The sequence below is a fragment of the Hoplias malabaricus genome, chromosome 6, assembly GCF_029633855.1.
Source record: "Hoplias malabaricus isolate fHopMal1 chromosome 6, fHopMal1.hap1, whole genome shotgun sequence".
Taxonomy (NCBI): domain Eukaryota; kingdom Metazoa; phylum Chordata; class Actinopteri; order Characiformes; family Erythrinidae; genus Hoplias; species Hoplias malabaricus.
This window is the reverse complement of record NC_089805.1, coordinates 18,639,459-18,657,186: the sequence shown is the minus strand read 5'-3', so window position 1 is coordinate 18,657,186 and position 17,728 is coordinate 18,639,459. Positions and strand designations below refer to the sequence as shown.

General features: G+C 37.6%; 2 protein-coding genes across 3 annotated transcripts in view; one reads left to right on the top strand and one right to left on the bottom strand.

The window, feature by feature from the left end:
* vamp1a (vesicle associated membrane protein 1a) overlaps positions 1 to 8,175 on the top strand; it is a 43,516-nt gene extending 35,341 nt beyond the window's left edge. Inside the window, exon 6 of the mRNA XM_066675029.1 lies at positions 8,114 to 8,175. Within this exon, the coding sequence (XP_066531126.1) occupies positions 8,114 to 8,136 (23 nt within the window). The 3' untranslated portion in view covers positions 8,137 to 8,175. The remainder of the gene's footprint in view (positions 1 to 8,113) is intronic.
* si:ch211-288g17.3 (chromosomal protein D1) lies at positions 1,731 to 9,092 on the bottom strand. 2 transcript variants are annotated; one of them, XM_066675024.1, is made up of 2 exons: positions 8,892 to 9,092; positions 1,731 to 4,594 (listed from the first exon to the last, which is right to left on the bottom strand). In XM_066675024.1, exon 2 carries the CDS (start codon positions 4,520 to 4,522, stop codon positions 3,254 to 3,256), a length of 1,269 nt encoding a protein of 422 aa, XP_066531121.1. In that variant the 5' UTR covers positions 4,523 to 4,594; positions 8,892 to 9,092; the 3' UTR covers positions 1,731 to 3,253. The 2 variants fall into 2 exon arrangements, with proteins under 2 accessions (XP_066531121.1, XP_066531122.1); XM_066675025.1 differs by lacking the exon at positions 8,892 to 9,092 and adding an exon at positions 8,172 to 8,232.
* Between the last annotated feature and the right edge of the window lie 8,636 nt (positions 9,093 to 17,728).

The following is a 17,728-nucleotide window of genomic DNA, read 5'->3' as shown; positions in this document are numbered from 1 at the left end:
TAGGGTAGTAGTAACTTCTGTCTCATTGCATGAGGATGATTGGGCTATAAATACCTGTGGGGTGAGTGACAGGTCTTACAGACTGAGAAGAGGTGGTACAGTGCAGTGAATGTTTAATTCCAGGTGTAGAAACTTGGTCGCAAATCAGATATTAATAATGGGCAAAAAGGAGTGATTGCATTTGGGCATGCTGAAGGCCATAGCTTGAAGGAAGTAGCTGAATTTGCTGGTGTATCGAAGCATTTGATTATACAAATCAAACAGCAGTGCCAAAAAATCCCAATCTACAGGAAATTCTCGTTAGAACTGTGGCCGAAATACAAACAGGGCCTGCTGGACTTTTGCAGGTCTTATGAGTTAAAATTGCTTAAGTAAGTCACAGCAGGTACTTCACAACTATTTTTTGAGGGAACACTTTGTGGGGAACTTCTTGTCATGAACATATAGTGCAGAGTGACATAAAAGAGGTTTTTGCTTACTTCTGCTGACAAAGTTGGACTGTTCATTAATGGAAAAGTGTTATTGATGAACCTCATTTTTTGTCTTTGAATGATGTGGTCATCATACACCTCAAAAATGCCATTGATGAAGACTGTGTGCACAGTGGCCGAAAGGTGCAGGAGGCCCTCTGATGTTCTGGGCTGTTATGTAATTATGCGGAAATGTCATTGATTGAGGTGGCAGTAAATTTGCTCATAATCGTACTGAGGGATATAACATTACTGTTGACAAGGTAAAAGTGAGCTTACCTGAAGCACAATAAATTGTAAACCAGGGATTAATCTAAATTAAAAGGAATTTAAACACCCATGTTCACATTTCCTATTAAATACCTGCTAAGAGGATGTGACATTTTCATTATGAATTGTCAACATCTCTCAAACAAATAATACCAAAAACTCAGCTGTAAAACTAAAATTTCATATACACACACAGGAAAAAAATACTGCTGATCATGGGCAGTACACATGAAAAATCACATACAAAATATAAATGTTCACTCATTTAAATGTAAATGTTGTAAAAGAAAGTTCAATTAAAAAAATCCACTTTGATGATTATAGTAAATATTTCATGACATATATACATCGTACAATGGAGCACAACTAGCAAATGTGTGCATTGTTTAAAATAAAATTTAAAGGCTACAAATTGAATGACACAATTCTCTTATTGAAACTCCTTTAAACTTTTGATTTTTGCCTGTTTGAATAGTGGGCAGACTCTGCAAACCTCTTGTACAAAAAGTTATTGTGTTATACCGAAATATACTGCATACAGAATGCTGAATTCATCCCATGCAACAAGCCAAATGTGGTAGCAGTTATTTATTTGAGGTTTAATGGAAGCCATAATAAAATCCATAAACAGAGTGATTATGGCTGTTACAGTTGGCTTGAATGTAGATGTTCATTACTGGTTAAATAAAGAAAAAAAACAAGCTTAGGAAGGAACTAAGTAAAATTATCTTATGTACTACAAAAGGCAACAAGCAGCTTTTAGCAAGAATTTTTAAAATAACTTGTTAATAAGAAAGCTACAAATTCTGGTGTAGAGATGTAGTGAAATTGCTGTTTATTTACATCTTGCTGTCTGGTGATGCAATGTATAGAAAATCTGGGCTAATTTTTCACCCAAAAAGGCTCTGTTAACCCTTTAAAGCCTTACACATTAAATAATAATACAATAAAACAGATTGTTTTGAAAATCACACATTGTGTGGTCCTTTAACTAAAAATCCTAAAGTAATTAATCTTTAAATTATCAGTATAATTTTTTCTTTAATTGGTCTTTCATTTAGTTCACTGCAACAGTTTTTAGACTTCTTTACAATTTTTTCTTAATTTTGATTGATTTCAATTAAATAATAAGTAGCAAATGCTTGTCTCTGTTCTTTAGAACTTTTCAGGAAAACGTAACATTAAGCTGATGAGAAACACTGCTCCAGAGCTCCTTAACCCACGAGTACTCTGTTCTTCATTCTAACCTTTTTATATTTCATAAACTGTGGTAATAAAAACACCAAAACCAGAAAGGCTCTTTTATGTTGATCTGTGCAACCGTGTTTCCATATTTAGAGGAACTACAGTTGTTTCCATTACTGTCTGAACCTTGGCTTGAGGTATGTGGTCATTCAACAGACTGACCACACTCACCTGTATCATCATCGTCGTCCTTTGAATCTGTCTCACAAAAAGTCGGCAATTGAGCCAACACATTTTGCACACAAAGGCTTTTGAAAAACTAAAAATACATTTTTTGTTTCATAAAAATACTTTGTAAAATTGTCTAAATATGTTTTTCTGCTGTAAAGAACAGTTGGAATTTTCTGAATATTTAGCATTTGACACATTACATTTGAATACACTACATCTATGAAATGGAGCAAGAATTCTTAGTTTTACTACAAATAACATCATTCAAATCATACATGGAATACCTGGAATTGCTTCAGTTTAACCAAAAAATAGCCTTTAAAATTTTCATGATGATAGAACAATTTTGTAATGGTTTGGTAAATGCATGGAAATGCTTCCACGTCATTTATAGTTCAGTAAAGAACTCAGAACACTTGCCCCAAAAGGATCGAAGTTTGTATTGATATTTCTCTTCATTAGATGATGAAAGAGCCACCTCCAAAGATCATGTATCATATTTGATAAGTTTGGCTTAAAAGGGTTAAGATGCCTTCCATTCCAATACCATTTCCCTCCAAACAACATTTCTGCTAAAAAGACTAGTCTCCAAGCTTGTAGTAATGCTACACCTTTCCTAGCAAGGATGTAATCAGTACACCTTTGCATGCAACAAAGTTCACTGTTGATGAACTTTGATTATACAATTAAGAGAAGGTAACCATTTTAGCAGTGTTAAAACTGATCAATTAAAAATGCCAAATGTACACAAACTTGCTTCTGGGAAATGGCAAGCTAGTCATGCAAACAGCTTATTTAAAATGGCAGTAAATCAAGAGCTTTTGGATCACAGGTGTTTCATCTAAATGGAGTGGAACACCTACCTTTAAAAGTTTTAACTGTATTTTTTTAAACTTTGGATAAACATTGAGCCGATGAAACAATGTCAAAATATCAAACCATCTTTAAAAACATGCAAAAGGCACAGCTCACATTTCAAGCAACAAAGAAAAATATGAAAAGGTTAACATTTGAGATAACCTTCAGGTTGAGAATTTCATTAATTATTTTTTTTAATCACATTGAAAAATATTCTGTGCTCTTTTGCACTCAATGATTTACTTCTTTTTTTGGGATTTAACTGCTACCCTTGATGAAGCACCCTTTCTGTTGTTACTTTCATTAACAAGACCCTCTTGAACTGGAGATTTTTCCACCCCACCCACTCCTTCAGCCTGCTGAAAATCATTCTCACTGGTCTTTTGATCTTCAACATCTGCCACTGTGCCTGCCTCCTCACCTGAATTTGAGATACGGGGTCGTTTAGGTAAGGTTGCCTCAATCACCACACCCCGTTCTTCCTCGGTTTTAACCACTGCAGAGGCCTCAGCCAGGCTTGCCTTACTAGGACGACCCCTCTTACGAGGTAGGCTACTGGTAGTAATAGCACTGCTGCCACTGAGATCACTGTCATCAGTCTGCTTTGCTACACTCTTGGCCTTTCCAGTACCTGGAGGTCGTCCCCTCTTTCGTGGGGTTCCACTTGTTGGCACTTTCAACCTAGTTACTGAACTTGGGGGCCGCCCCCTTTTTCGAGGAATTCCATCTGTCTCCCGGGATACAAACTTTATCTTCAACCCAGATCCCCTGGGTCGTCCTCTCTTTCTAGGAGCTCCATCTGCTTTCTGTGTTATGACCTTATGTTTTGCTCCAGAACCTGGTGGCCTTCCCCTTTTTCGAGGAGGTCCGGTCAGTTCATGCCTAGCTGATATCTTTGTTCCAGAACCTGGTGGTCGTCCTCTCTTTCCAGGAGTTTCTTGAGTTGCCATTTTTGCTGGACCTGAAACTGACAGAGGACTGTGTTTCTTCTTAAATGAACCTTGTGGCCTTCCCCTCTTTCGAGTTGTTGCCTCACCAAACTCAGAGATCCTTTTTAAATGTTTCTTCAGTTTTCTACTGACAGTGCCATTTTGTGAAGAACCTCTTCCCATGGATTCATATTTGCGTGGTCTCCCTCTTCCCCTTTTCTCTGTTGGGAGATCTACAAGAGGATGAATGCGTGGTCTCCCAAGAGGCTTAGAAAGCCTTCTTTTCCTTTGCATGCTCAGCCTTAAAATTCTGTCTGCTTCCTCTTTTGCAGTGAGAGGGATTTTTCTTGGCCGTCCTGGCATTCTTATCTTCTTAGGACGACCACGCTTCTTCACTTTCACATTTAGAACTGTATCAGGTGAAAAAAAATCCACTTGTTTTGTTGTCCTGGCATTGTGTGCAACTTCTGTCACAGGAATTATCTTTTTCTTTGATCCTTTAGGTCTACCCCTACCACGTTTGGCAGGATTACCAGTGGGCGAAGACTTATCAGATCCATCCTTCTGTTCAACTTCCATCACAGTTTTATTTCAGGCTTACCTTGTGTCTGGGACGTTCACCCAGACTAGCCTTCTTCCAATCAAAGGATCCTGGAAAAAAATATTTTGGATTAAATATTTATTCATTCACAACATGTTTGTCAAACATTTTGCTTAGGTTTGGGAGAGGTTCCAAAACCTGGTACTGAATACCCCTTGTCCTGCATAATATTGTGTTTTTCTGCTGAAACACGCAAAAAGAAAAAAAAATTATATATATATATATATAAAATTACAATTAATATTGTAAAAGATAATTATATATATTGTAAAATAATAAAATATTGTAAAATTAATATTGTTAAAATGAAGCACCGTTCATCTTAACACCTTAATGCATGTGGGAGTTTAATAACAGTATTATTTTAAACAGTAATTAAACCTTAAACTAAATTTTGCCACCACATACTCCCATAATTCACTCTTCTTACAGAGCCTAGTGATGTACTGGTGTTATTTAGAGATGTAAACTCAGTGTCACTACGGTTCAGGAGGTAGATTACATTTTATTTATGCTAAAATATGTATTAAATAGCATACCAACACTAACTTTTGTCCTTCCCCCTCCCTCTCAGTAAGATCAGACAATCAAAACAGACTTTATGTTTTATAAGACGATGCAGAACCCTGACAGGTTTGTAGATTTGTGGGACTATGATTGAGCTCCTTGCACCATAAATGGTAGGTCATTTTATAATAAGAATTACACTTGACTTGTAATTTTCACCCCTGATTTTTAATAAAGGATGGTTAAAACTCAAACACACACTCTTTCTCGTCTCTCTCTCTCCCACACACACACACACACACAGACAGAGCTCCTGTTTCACCTTTAACATTGCTTAATCCCTCCATTTATATCCTGTTGAAACATGGAAGTATTTAATGTTAATTTACTCTAGTAAAACTTGTATGTCTAATGCTAAAGTTGTCTCTGAAACTTTTAAAGATAGGTGGTGACCATTTTGAAGTTGGCCATTTTGGATCCAACTTTTGATTTTTCAATGGGAAGAGGGTCATGTGACACATCAAACTCATTGGAAATTTCACAAGAAAAACAATGTTTTTCCCAATTATTCCCAATAAGTTTGATGTGTCACATGACCCTCTTCCCATTGAAAAAACAAAAGTTGGATCCAAAATGGCCGCCATGGTCACCACCCACCTTGAAAAGTTTCCCCCCTCTTATATACTAATGTGTCACAAACAGGAAGTTAATATCACCAACCATTCCCATTTTATTAAGGTGTATCCGTATAAATGGCCCACCCTGTACCTTGCAAGAGTTTTAGGCACCCTATTTTTTGAGTACATTTTCTGAGTATGAATTCTATATAAACTGTACCTAAGACTAATATTTAAAAAAGCAAAATAAAAATAAAATAAAATAAAAAAATTAAAAAAATGCACATGACCGGCACAAATAATACTGAATTTCTTCCATTTATTAATGTTTACTGCACATTGTTGTCTCTGAAAGAATTAATTCCTGTATTCTTTAAGTCATCAGTACAGTTAATCTGCATGAAATTTTGCTGACACCATTAAGCCAAGCATGTTCACTCACATTTATGGACACTTCTATTGCCAATCACCTACCAATGTGTAGGTGGATTTAAAATGTGGGAGGAAACCAGAGCACCCGGAAGAAACCCATGTGGAAAACACACTAAACTAATAGTATATTTATACTATTTTAATAACTAATGAACTTGCGAAACAGCGTATTTGAACAAAACATACAGAATGCAGATATCATTATATAAACCCAAGCATGATGCATTGCATCACTATAAAGCAAATTATTACATTATGAATTATGAACTGTCATACTGGCCTTAAAGCAAGTAATCACCCCTCAAAACCAAATGTATTTAACAGCTGAAATACCATCAAACATGAACCTTACAACAAAACCTTCTGTAGGTAATAAATCACCAAAGACACACAACAGATATACAGCCTAGCTCATTCTTGGTTAAAAATTAATGGTCAATATTTTAAGTCAATGATAACTCTTGAATTTTCAGGCAATACTGAATAATATTAAAAGGGAGAGCGATGACAACAGGGCAACAACCTTGTAACCGCCCCCATGCACACTCCCATTGAGAATCAAACTCGAAAAACGAACAGAGTCATCGTTCAGTGTTATAAAATTTCACTGATATTTCATGAATTAAATCCTCTGTTTGGTGTTTGGATGCTTTTGAGGAACATACATGATGGGTTGAATTCATTGACAAATCGAGTGCATATTCAAATCAATGATTCACAACATTCTTTACAAGCATGTGCTGCACATGCCCTGTACACACAGCCATGGGGAAACTCAGAGATGACACACAACTTACCTTAAACACTGGATAAAAATGTGTGTTTTTGACTGAAAACTGAGGGAATAACGCATTAAACGAGTCACAGAAAGTACTTTGGAACTTTGAAGGATCTCTTATTACTGAGTGTTTTCTACAATGGATGGATTAATCACAGATCACTGGACACAGCAGAAAGCCACACACAAATGGAAGCCTTGAAAAGAAACTGAATTGCATGAAACAAATTGTGGGGGTGGGGTGGACGACATTGTCAAGGCGCCCTAACTGTAAACCACTGTGAGAAACCCTACAAATACCACAAAATAGTTGGTGTCTCAGCAGTTTGTCAAAATGGTCAACATCAATATTAAATATTATTTATTAAAACTAGCAATGAATTCAGTTTAAATGTTTTTTTTTATTTGTTTTTTTTTTTCATTATTATTAATTATTATCATTCATTCATTCATTATCTGTAACCGCTTATCCAGTTCAGGGTCACGGTGGGTCCAGAGCTTACCTGGAATCATTGGGCGCAAGGCGGGAATACACCCTGGAGGGGGCTATTATTATTATTATTATTATTATTATAGATAATATGCTTCTATTATCTATAGAAGATCTAGAATATGCTTGGCTGCTGATTAAAAACATTCAGCTACATGCTGGTAGTAGATGTTCAAGGTTTAAATTAAACAAATTGAGAAGTGTAAAAATTAAAATTAAAATAACAGTAAGGTTTGCTTGTAATGAATGCAATCTTGTTTTATGGTAATAAAAAACAAGCTGCAATAGGATAATGGGACAGTATATTTTTTTTCCTCCCCAATTTTTTGAGTGATAATTATGGAGAGGAATTAGCGCCAAACTGGAAAGCAATCACTGCAATAGGACAATGTGAAATGCAATCCACACACATCATTGCTTTTACAAACTAACATGAAGAATATGTGCTAAAATTCAAAGCAAAACTGCTATTACATTGTTATGTTGCTTCATGTTACGTATTTTTCATGTTAGTTTGGAAAAGCAATGACGTGTGTGGATTGCATTTCACATTGTTCTCTTGCAGTGACTGGTTTTCAATTTGGCACTAATTCCTCTCCACAGATAATTCCATTCATTACACAAACAGTTCAACTTTACCACAGCACATTACAAAATAGACTTTGCCTTTGTGATCATGTGCTAACATCACACTGGCTTTTTTATGTTGGTTTTTTGAATATGAGAATTCTTTCTTTTACAACAGCGTTTCTGACTATGGCACTGTAGCAATCTATCAACGGAGGACAGAAACACACTGGTACCTGATGTAGTTCCTTTGTAGCTCTTTTGTCTTCACATCAATCATCGATTTTTGAAATCCCCCAGACTGTTTACAGACAGTTGACTTACTGTATGTTAAATTCTGGCCAACTGAAAACCTGATATAATGAATAAAAGTGTAAATAAGTGTGTAATTTTAAAACGAGTTCTTACATGACCAAAGTATATGACTTGACAATATAAAGTATGCTAACATAAAATGGGATGAAAAAATGTAGTTTTTAATTACTAGCCTAATATTATGGAAACTTATAGTCTAGAAAAAACTACAAAGATTCATGGTGGTCGTGAGAGAGAGAGAGAGAGAGAGAGAGAGAGAGAGAGAGAGAGAGAGAGAGAGAGAGAATGTTCACTATTATTTGTTACAAGTCTAGAGAATCATAATCATCAAATGTGAACGCCATGGCTTATTTTCTATAATTTTTATTTGCAGTCCTTTGTCAAATTACTAGAGAAATGGTAGACAGCATTTTAGAGAGTGGTGGGCGTGTACAAAAGCAGTATCTCAGCACAGCAACATGAGACATTGACCAGTCCGCTACAGCGCTGCAGGTGATGATAGAGAGCTGAAGCTAACGGACTAACGTTAGCTCAGGCAGCTACATTTTCGCGAGCGAACTAAAGCAACTTTTCACTGCAGAAAACCACCTGATATACGCCACATTCAACAGCCGAAATATTTTTTAAATAACTCCACTTACTTCAGTATGTGTGGGTGGGAGCACAGCGCTGGTTTTTTTTCATTCACTCGAGAGAAATTCTGGTTTAAACAGAGCCAGACCCTGGAGCTGTGATGATTTGAAAGCCTGTTTTTCCCGTCTGTTTCTGTTTACGGCGCTGCTCAGTGTGGACATGAATGTCGCCCTCTACACCTCAGGAGTGTGAACAACGCAAGAGAAACGAGTGACCATGGTTATGAGGGATGCCTTATGCATAAATAATACAATTACCAATAATAATGATATTAGTAATAATAAATACGCAACATTTTTTTTCATAAAAAATGCCAGTTCTCAGACAGTGAACATATATTGGTCCACTGGTTTAAAAAGTTAGGCGCTGGCCACTGCTGATCCACCATAATCTACTCAGATTACTGTCCTGGGTACAAGATCTACTTTAATGTCATCATATTCATTTTAAATTCACAGACTTTTATTTAGAAAAATAAACTAATACAAATCTTACCAATGGGCACAATTCCAAATGGGGCAACAGGTGTCACTGTCACACAGCCCCAGGGTCCTGGGGTTGTGGGTTTAAGCCTTGCTCCATGTGACTGTGAGGAGCTATGAGTGTTCCCCCTGTGTCTGCATAGGTTTCCGCCCATGGTCCACATAAACACATTGGTAGGTGGATAGGCTATTCAAAAGCACCCGTAGGAATGAGTGTGTTGCCCTATGATGGACTGGCCCCCCATTCGGCGTGTGTTCCTATATTGCACCCAGTGAATCCAGGTGGGCTCTCACCTCGACCCTGAACTGGATAAATGGTTACAGTCAATGAAGGCATCAATGAGAACAACGGTGAGAGCTACAATAAAGCGTAAGAGGCCTGATATAAAATGATTGAACACTGAAAATGTTTACACTGTGCAAGATTTAAATTTTTTTTACTAATCTAATTTACAAATAATAAAAAAAGATCTTAATGAAGGAAAAATCATTGGGACACTGAAAGTACAAGTGCTAAAGTATAAAAGATTTAATGACCTGTGGTCCACCCAGAAAACTCTGTACAAGCCCAGTGGACCTTCAACATTGCCCTCAGTGGACCATGCTATCAGGGAATCAATTAAATGACTTGAACTGATTCCTGTATTGGCACGGTGGCGCAGCAGATAGTGTCATTGTCACACAGCTCCAGGGTCCTGGGGCTGGGGTTGTGGATTTGAGCCTCACTCAAATGGTTGATTGTCTGTGAGGAGTTTGGTGTGTTCTACCTGTGTTAGCGTGGGTTTCCTCTGGGTGCTCAGGTTTCCTCCCATGGTCCAAAAACACATGTTGGTATGTGGACTGGCTGCTCAAAAGTGTCCATAGGTGTGAATGTGTGTGTCGCCCTGTGAATGACTGGCATGCCCTCCAAGGTGTGTTCCCAACTTTGCGCCCAGTAACCATGAACTGGATAAGTGGTTACAGATAATGAATGAGTGATTTCTACATTTATTTTAGTATGATGACAGGGACATCACAGCAGAGACGTGATTTGCCATGCTTCCTGCTCTCAGCAGCACAGTGACTGTATTAACAGGATACAATCTCTATCCACACTTTAGATGTTTATATCTGTCAAGCCAAGCCCACAAAGTGCTGCACAAAGTTAGGCATAGACTGTTAAGTGAGACAGCTTTTATAATGAGTCTGAAAACAATACATAACTCTACATTTAATGAACTAAAGCCAAGTTGTAGACTCATTTGTTTCATTCTCATTAATGCAATGGAGGCAAGGAAAAGATGTATGTCTTGTTTATCATAGAAATGTCCTTCACTTAGCCATTACTTATCCCCAGTTAGTGTTATTATAACATCTCCCAATAATAAACATATAATTAATCACAGACCATTCACAGCAACATCAATAACTGAATTTCAAAAGCATTAACAGTTTTATCATCACTCATCAAATTGTCACATTACCCTTGCATTTAAAAATAGTCCATAAAGAACAAAGAGGGAAGTCTGAGAAATCACCATCAACCATTTGTCACACAAAGCAAGAAAAAAAAAGTCTGTCCCATGTAGAATGCAGGTGAGTTTCCTCACTCCTAATTTCTCCTTGACTCTTCTAAACACTTAGGTCCTTAAAATTGGGAGAAAAAAAGAGAGGAGAAATTAATTGGGGAATCATCAATTAAGTTTTTGAGACCCATCATATGAATGGGCAATAACTAATTTTCTTTCCAATTTGATAACAAGGCCTATACCAACACAGACACCAATACTCTGAACAGCGTATTTGTGCATAATAATGGTGAAATTCTTTATCATTTGTACAGTGTAAACCTTCCAAAGTGGATGTAAATTTAGATTGCCTTTGCATTTAACTGTGGCACAGGTCAGACAAACACAATGGGAGTAAGAATCGTTAACACTGTCCTGAATAGTGTCACCAGGACCCAGTCCTGAATCCATTGAATTGATAGAGGTCGGTTTCTCTCCTACTCAGGAGTTGCACAGGGTGAGAGGCACCAGGTGGCTGTAGAGGTTCAGGTCTCTGAATGGCCTTGGAATTAGTCCCTGTATGAAAGAGTTGTGTGATATTCATTGTTTGCCTACACTGAACACCATATTCAAACAAAAAGTTGCACATAAGTGCCACTTACCGGCCACCTTGGGGCAAACATCAGTGACAGACTTTGTTGTCGTGTCTTCTGACCCGAGCTTATATGTTTTGGACACTCAGGTAAAGAGAGGGCCTGAGCTGTACTAATCTGTGAGTTGGATCAGATAACAAGGAAAAATCCTGGAAAAAGGAAAAAACATTCCTCAGACCCAAACGTACAGTGAGGAAATGTGCTGATTTCAACCCTTAACTTTGAGAGATGTTTTCAAATGTTCTAGAGGAGGTAAGTGAAATGGAGTTTGAAAGGACCCTGTTCAAGACATCCACTGTGGAAGCAGCTGCATATAGCTGTAGCAAAAATCTTGTTGGTGCTTGCTATAGCAGCAACCCAAGAAGCTGTTAAACAGAAGCAGGAGGCTTTTCAAGCTTGGGTGACTCAGGGAAACTCCTGATTCCTTGTATGGGTACTAGCAGTCCAAAATGACAGTAGCTTTGTACGTTTCAAAGCAAAATCTAGCATATGAGAAAATCTTTGGAGAGGACATGGAGAATGACATCAAGCCAATTCGTTGGCAACTAATTTAATACAAGTACATTTTGGTTGGCTCAGCCCCCAGGCTCCACTTTCCTTATTTTTATTTTAAAAAAGCAACCCTATAATGGATCAAACTGGCAATGGTAAATACTGTGAGAAAATCTGGTTAAATAACACTACTGAATTAATGTATCGGTGCTACTGTTCTGATATTTATGCAACTGTTGACTGGAACTGTTTTAAAATTTCAAAGGGCTAATGTGACATCAGGATCTTTTAACTGTGTTAAATAGCAGAAATATTTCTGCTTCTACTTGTAATTTCCAGGTCTATTGGATTCTAGAAATTTTAGAGTCAACATAAATTGACAAGTATCAATAGTGTTAACTGTATAATAAAATAAAATTCCAAAATCACAAGATAGCTAAAATCTAACAAAAATAAATAAAAAGTGCATAAAACATTAATATGATTAATTATATAGATAACATAAGATCCAGATATAACTTGCTTTTCTGGGATCCAAGATGTCAGTTTAGGTACACAAAGTAATGGATCTAAAAAAAAAAAAAATCATAATTCAGACAGTTGAAGATATCCAGATTCATTATTGTGGCCGGAAAACCTGTACATTATATATTTTGGTAAATTGCTGGAATATGTCTCTGTCCCCTTACTTGAACCTCCAGCCATGCAAAGGTGTAGGCAGTGTTGGGGTAGTTACTCAAATAAAGAAATCCATTACTGATTACACACTACTTAACTAAAATTGTAGTGAGATTCCTTTACTCATTACATTCTGGAAAGTGTAGTCTCAAACCTTGTTACTTTACTATTAAGTTACATTATAAAGCCCATACAAACACACTTGAATAAAATCAATGAAGAAATCTGGAAAGTAAAAAACTGATAGACAATAGTTCTTTCCATAGTTTATTTTGGAACATATAGCAGTAGCAGCAACATTGGACATGTATTAAATTACTTTTAACTATACTTTACTATTACTGTTTTCTCTGAAAATGCGTATGTGTATTTAGGAAATATAAAATAGTCCAATAAAACATAAGTGGTTAAAAAAAAAATAAAGCAAACAAGCAAAAAAATAATATTATATATATATATAAAGCATGCGCCCAAGTACTATAACTGTATTAACAAAAGCAAAGTCTTCATAAAATATAAGTTACAAAATCTTCAAGGAGATCTTTTTAAAGTTATATGGAGTTGCGTAAATTTATGCTGAGAAAAAACCTCCACATAGTCCAATGCTGAAGAAAAAGCCATTTGGTGATTCACTTCTTTAATAGTGATAATATATATTTGGTTTTACACACACACACATTTGTGGAAATATGCATTCTTCTCCTTTGTCATTGTATATTAACTGTGATTGTGGTGCACTACTCACATTCACAGTCACATGACATGGTGTGTATTCCTGCCTTGCGTCCAATGATTCCAGGTAGGCTCTGGACCCACCGCGACCCTGAACTGGATAAGCGGTTACAGATAATGAATGAATGAATGAATGAATGACATGGTGTGCATTAAGCTGTGACAAGGCACTGCAGGTAGAATGCAGAAATTACACACAAGACTTAGGAAATCATAATGTTATTAAAATTATATTTTATAGACAAATGTGAGAAATGTAAATAACATAGTATTTATTAAGTTAGTAACTGTAATGTGATTACAAAATGCATTTTTGTTACACATAACTCTTTCGTATTTCTTTGTACCTTTGTATGGCATCGCAATAGACAGGTTCACTAAGGACAATCTCCAGGAACATGCAAGTCGATTGTGACAAATCATAACTGCTTCAGTTTTCACTGTAAGTTTCTATAGCAGGGTCATTCTGTATCCTTAGTGATTCGTAAGATGGGACATATAAAGCTATTACCCATATAAACCCATTCTGGGCCAACATTTGTGGATGGTAATTTGTGGATTACAAATTACAACACAGGTGAGAGTCACACTATAATCTGGTATTCTGTAAAGCTGTGCTACCTTCTTGAAATGTGCTACCATAGTGTACTTTTTTAGTGTACTAAATAAAACAGTAGGTAGTATATTAGGATAGGCTAAAAGAAGCATATCAGAAAATGCTTTCAATCGAAGTATAAGCAGGAGATATTCACAGTCTAAATCCCTGTATGAGGGGAAAGATAAAGTAATTAAGTTAATAATAAATTGATTAATTCCTTCATTCATTCATTGTCTGTAACTGCTTATCCAGTTCAGTGTCACGGTGGGTCTGGAGCCTACCCGGAATCATTGGCCGCAAGGCAGGAACACACCCTGGAGGGAGTGTTGATGTGAGCCTACTACGAGTACTTAAATGAGCAATATGTAGGATATTTACTGTACTTAGACATGTACTATGAAAATTGTGGATAAGGTCTGCCTCCTAAATGACATTTATGGTGGGAGGGACAATCGATAATCAACACCAGCCTTGTCTAGTCAAAATATTTCAGGTGGATTTGGACAGTAAAGGCTTGTAAATGCAGGGAAATGGCGACTGCATGTTAACCTTTTTTGCGTAGGTAGATGATTTAGTGAAATGAAGAACACTTTTCTGGGTAAATATGTTGATTATGGCACATTCTTCTAATCTAATACGGCCCAAGTTTCTTAAACTCGTTACTTGCTTGTTCGTTCAGTTTTCCTCAAACTGACAACCTGCTCGAGCTTCATGTCTGGGGAGGAGGGGAGGAGGCAGACAGCCCTCTCCACTGTTTTGAAACTATATTATAGTTCTGATTTTAAATGCTTGGTGTAAATATTACAGCTTGCTCCTTTAAAGCTGGAGTAAGTGATTTTGAAAAGAAAGTAAACATAAGCCAGTTTTTGAAAAACTGAACCAAAACTACCACTTTCTAAATTAAGCTCTTGTCCCAATGCTACTCCCATAAAACATAGGAATGTTTTACAGCTTGATAAGTAACATAGAGAGAGGTGTGCAATAAATTGCCTTCAAATACCATCCACTTACCTAATGTCTCATTCACATGTAAGAAAATCAAAAGCTACACAGTTGTTTACTCTGGCTTCCTCTTTAGCCTCTTTTTAGTTGGAAGCCCTCTTTACCTCCACCTTTCTTTCCTTTGAAAGCCATGAAGCTTATTTTGCCAATTATAACAACACATATTTGTGCATCTGCAGCTGTTGTTGCCACAGCCGAGTCAACTCTGGATCCTGCTTTAAGAGTCCTTGTCTCTTCCCACCAATTATGGATATTCACAGGCCTCATAGGCAAGCTCAACAATCCCATTGATCCTGCCTTGAAAATGAATACATTTAAGGTATATTTTTTTAATAATTTGACAGAGTTTTGTAAAATATTATGGTGGAAATATTATTGTGTTGTGTTTGTGCTGTACAGGTCCCAATTATCAAGTTCTCTGCACTTAAATAATTACAGAACCTGTTCTCGCACTCTTACTGAGCCACCTCACAATCTTTTTTTCCACACTTCCTCAGACACCATATACACACAGACAAGATGGGTAATATTTTGGAAAAAGAAAGTGATGGTTAAACACTCATATAATACATAGATACATAATTCATAATAATACAAATATAAACATAAGTGGGAATGAATTAAACAGTATTTTTATCTATGTAAATTTGGACAATTTATATTTGTTCAACAATCAGAACATTTTTGCACAAAGTAAATAGCTGAGAGAAAAATGAAAGACTAAGGCTTTGTCCACAAGGATCTGAATATTTCTACGATTATGGGGAAACATAGTTTGTTTACCTTCCAAAGCTCTGCATCTTTTAATGTGGAAACAGTAGAAAAACTACTGTTATTTGTTCTCTTCATTGTCTAAAAGAATGACAAATGTCTTCTCTTTTCCTTGAGCAGAGAGAGAGAAAACCTAGCATGCTGGGCTGAGACCGTTTGTTTATTTACTTGTTTATTGACACCGGCGCTTCGTAAACACATAAGACCAGTTTCAAGCCTGTAAACAGACTGGAGAGCTACCGAATGGTGAGGTACCCTCTTCAGAATTGTATAAAAAAGTGAATGCTGCCTTTAAAAACATTTCTCCCTCTTTTTTGAAAATATCCCTGTCCAGACGAATACGAAAACAGATGTATTATCATGCCAGTCCAGTAGGGGGCCATAGGACCTCTTTAAGACTATGAAGAAGAGAAACAGAGGTTTAACCCCAAATCACTCCATACTCCCTATGTAGCACTACGCAAATCATGAAATTACTGAATCTAGACCTTAACAGTGCATTATATATTTCTAATACAACATCATTTGTATGTTTTCATATGTGGGAATCTGAAATCAAGTGCTATTTGAACACATACGTTGTAGTTTTCCATCCATCCATTATCTGTAACCGCTTATCCAATTTTAGGGTCGCGGGGGGTCCAGAGCCTACCTGGAATCATTGGGCGCAAGGCGGGAATACACCCTGGAGGGAGACGCCAGTCCTTCACAGGGCAACACAGACACACACACATTCACTCACGGACACTTTCGAGTCGCCAATCCACCTGTAACGTGTGTTTTTGGACTGTGGGAGGAAACCGGAGCACCCGGAGACCCACGCGGACACGGGGAGAACACACCAACTCCTCACCTCACAGACAGTCACCCGGAGCGGGAATCGAACCCACAACCTCCAGGAGTGACTGCGACACTACCTGCTGCGCCACCGTGCCGCCCTGCGTTGTAGTTTTGTAACAAATGTAATTCACTAAATAGGGAGTGAGTAATTTTAACAACTTCAGAAACAGGCATGCTGTGTGATGTCCACAAAAAAAACAAAACATTTTTCTCATCTCTGCGACACCACTGAAAAAGGCTTTTTCAAAATACTTTTCAACAGGGACCAAACATTTGTCCAGGATATGGGGTAAAAGCTTTTTGGAATATTGGGGTAAAACTACTGTTTTTCAAAAGCCAGTTTCAGTAACTGAGGATCAGAACGCCAGGGTCCTCGACCCCGGCTGCCACCCAATCCACAATGCACCAGACCGGGATTACTACCTCTCCCACAGGGGGTGGGCCCATGGGAGAGTGGACCCATGTAACTCCTTCGGGCTAAGTCCGGCTGGACGCCATGAATGAAAGTCCGGCCACCAGGCGCTCACCAAGGAGCCCCTCTCCCAGGCCTGGCTCCAGGGTGAGGCCCCGGTAACCCTACTCTGGGCAAGGGAGGCTTTTGATGGAGCGTGACAGGTGGATCGGTGCAGCGTCAGCAGTAATGCGGGCTCTGTACCAGTCCGTTGTGGTGAAGAGAGAGCTGAGCAGAAAAGCAAAGCTCTCGATTTACCGTTCAATCTACGTCCCAACCCTCACCTATGATCAGGAGCTTTAGGTAATGACCAAAAGAACGAAATACAAGCGTCTGAAATATATAGGGGTCAGGACCCTGAGATGGCTTCTGATTTTACATCCTGCATAATCAGGTAACAAAGCCAGCAAACAGGGACTGTCCCCTGCAAATATGGCATAGAATTATGACCTCTTAATCTTATGTCCTTGTTTCTACACTCACTGTCCATTCTCTCAGCTCCACTGACTATACAGGAGCACTTCGTAGTTCTATAATTACAGAGTGTAGTCTATTTGTTGCTCTGCACACTTTGTTTCCCCACTTTCACCCTCTTCTTCAATGGTCAGTACCCCAAAAGGACCACCACAGAGAAGGAATGATTTGGGAGGTGGATCATT

Excerpts from the sequence above, each read along its gene's own strand:
- si:ch211-288g17.3 (XM_066675024.1), bottom strand. The coding sequence starts at position 4,522 with ATGGAAGTTGAACAGAAGGATGGATCTGATAAGTCTTCGCCCACTGGT.